This window comes from Merops nubicus, unplaced genomic scaffold (genome assembly GCF_000691845.1).
Source record: "Merops nubicus isolate BGI_N331 unplaced genomic scaffold, ASM69184v1 scaffold35460, whole genome shotgun sequence".
Taxonomy (NCBI): domain Eukaryota; kingdom Metazoa; phylum Chordata; class Aves; order Coraciiformes; family Meropidae; genus Merops; species Merops nubicus.
In genome coordinates, this window is record NW_008582798.1 from 5,518 (window position 1) to 8,365 (window position 2,848).

At 46.6% G+C, this 2,848-nt stretch overlaps 1 protein-coding gene across 1 annotated transcript in view; it reads right to left on the reverse strand.

Moving 5' to 3' along the window:
- RBM41 (RNA binding motif protein 41) overlaps positions 1-2,555 on the reverse strand; it is a gene marked incomplete at its 3' end in the record, with an annotated part of 6,794 nt that extends 4,239 nt beyond the window's left edge. The window contains exons 1-2 of the mRNA XM_008938751.1: positions 2,422-2,555; positions 1,824-2,016 (exon numbers count right to left, since the gene is read on the reverse strand). Of these exons, the coding sequence (XP_008936999.1) occupies positions 1,824-2,016; positions 2,422-2,555 (327 nt within the window). The remainder of the gene's footprint in view (positions 1-1,823; positions 2,017-2,421) is intronic.
- Between the last annotated feature and the right edge of the window lie 293 nt (positions 2,556-2,848).

Sequence of the window (2,848 nt, forward strand, 5' to 3'; positions counted from 1 at the left end):
CATAGCCATTTGCTAAGGCCATCTACAGGAACTGCATAACACACACACACACCCACCCACCCACCCACCCTCTGGCATTTCTTTTGCCATGCCTATAGCATTCCTGAGCTCACATTTCCACCAAACTTCTGGTCTATGATCCTGGCATCACCAAGAGAACCTTATTTCCTGGAAAGTGGACCCCAAGCTGCCATCTGGCACCTGAGGGCGGTGAGGACTAAACCCCTGACCAGCTTAAAATGAACCAACTCCCAGAAAGCACCCAGCTACTGCAGCACAAACCTCATAGCTAACCTGGCTAGAGAAAACATTCCTGCATAATGCAGCACTTGGGGACACAGTATAGTGGTCCTGGTAGCGTGGGGTGATGGTTTGACTCGATCTTAGAGGTCTTTCCAACCTTAATGATTCTATGATAAATAAAACTCACTGCAGGGGGCCAGAGCACTTCTAAGATTCACTAGACTCATGCTGACAAAGCTCAAAGACACACCCCAACTTCTGGGGGAGCATTTCTGTTCCCACATCCATCTCTATCAGAATCCAGAGAACACACTTTTAGGGGGCTGTAGGTACATTTTATTTTCTCAAATTCAGTGTGAGAATTGTTGTGGCAGATCCTTCAGCCTCAGGCAAGAAAGAAAGCTTGCTCCCTACAAGGAACACATTCTTAAAACACTTTCCCAAGGGTACCCCTCCCTTCCCACCTGACTGCATGGGCACACATCTGTATGGCTTCCATTTCACACCTTCCCTGGGACACAAAAGGCTGTTTATATGGCAAAGCAATTCTGGGAAATCATTAGTAGCATTTGTTTTTAAAAAAGCTGCAACTTAGCAGCTGAAAATAACAGAAGCCTGCACTCAGTACTTTGCCGAGAGCTCCACAGGCAATGTGAGTTCTTTCTGTCTGAGCTGATTCCTCTTTGGTAGAATCTTTCACTCCAGGACTCCTCATACAAAGCTCCACGTTGATGCCTGACTTGGGTTTTCTCTCTAAATACTCTTTCACAAGCTGTAGTAGATGCACTCTAATGTCATTATGTCACTGGTTCTTTCTGTTCAGAATACTATTTTCCATGCTTCTCCCCCCCCAATTTCCTAAACATCCCAGAACTGATTTCATACCAAATACAACAGCTGCTGGTACTATGGACATTCATTTTCATTCTTAAATTAACATCACCCCTCTGTAAACCACAGGACAACCCCAAAAGCCACTTGCCTCTGGAACATGAAAGAAAGGCTGGAGGCAGGGGGAGAAAGCTGCTTTGGCACAGCTCTGCCACAGGAGGGGCACGTTGCTCCCATCACACACCTGGACTAACAGCTCTGCACGGCTATTTCTAGATGGTTCTTTCAACTCCCTTGAAGCATCGGCAAGACCCTGAGAGAACATACAAAACTCTCCCTACAGACAGCTATGCCAAGCCAGCCATGGGATATATGGATGTATCAGAATACAGAAAGGAGGAGATTGAGGCAGTTTCAAGTACTTCTCCTTTTTCTCCTCCAGCTTGTAAATCCTTCCACAGGTATAAACAGATGAAATGCTTTGCCTGAGACCATCAAGGTAGAGGCAGGAACATAGTCAGGTCCTGCTGTTTTCCAAAGAATAAACTCTTCTCTCCATCACAGCTTTTAGCACAAACCATTCCACCAAAGGAACAGGCCAGAAGAAATACGAGATCATGCTGGCCTAAAGACAAAAGATACACGAGTGGCCATTCTTTAGCAGAGGACTTGAATTCTCTACCAGGCTGCCACAGGCTATGGGGTTAGAGGAATGTGACCCCATTAACATCAGAGCAGAGCACACCTACCTTCCCTGTTGAAGCCTGGTTCTTCCAGAGCAGGATCTCCAAGTCAGAGAGCCCCAGTTCCCGGAGAGAGGCAGTTTCTTTGTCGCTCTCCTGCAGGGCTTGGAACTGTGATAAAGTCAAAGCCCCTGCAGCCTCTTCCCCAAAAGGCTTGTAAAAAGCAGCAGGAGCAAAGCATCTCCGCTTTGACTTGCACCTGTAACCCAAAGCAACAGAACAGCAGAAACAACTTAGTACTGACAAACAGGGGGAATAGGAAGGGGCTGGCCTCACCCCTTAACCATGCTTCATTCTGCTGCACGTTGGCAGAGATGCTACCTTTCCAAAACACAACCAAGCCACACTCTCCCAACCTTTTTCCAAGCCCACAAGATTCCACAGGGCAGGAAGCTGCTCTAACAGGGCAGGAATCACCTCCTGACACGGGAACACCAAACAGCACAGAGATGGAAATGCAGGCCAGCTTGGTGGGAACAAGCTCTCCAGCCTAGAAACTCACTCCTGAATACTGCCCAGGCAAATCTGCTGCTGCACCTAACAGGGCCAGACTCTGCTGACTGGACTCTCCAGCAGCCTCCTCAGGGGCCAGATCAGGACTTACTGCTCGATGGAGACAGTGGTATCAAGCTGATTGTGAAGGAGGCTCTTCAGCTGCCTCTCTCCTTCTGTCTCCAAATCTTCCAGGAGAAGTTCATCACTGGACAGGCTGCTGTTGACCCTGGGGCACACAAGCATGACACAGACATAGTCATCAAAGCAACAGGAAAAACACTGATCTAAATGCACCACCCCTACAGCCTCTCTACCTCCTTGACCGTTTTTATGGGATTTAAAACACAACAAGGAACCAAAACTGCTTGAGCAAAGCTCCCACTAATGTTAACCAGAAAAGTAAACAGATTTGGGACTACTTTGAGAACATTAAAAATACCCCAGGGAGGATTGTTGTTGTTTTGTTTGGGTTTTTTTTATTTTTTATTGTGGGCTTTTTTTTAATTGTTTATTTATTTTTAATGTTAAAAAAAAAA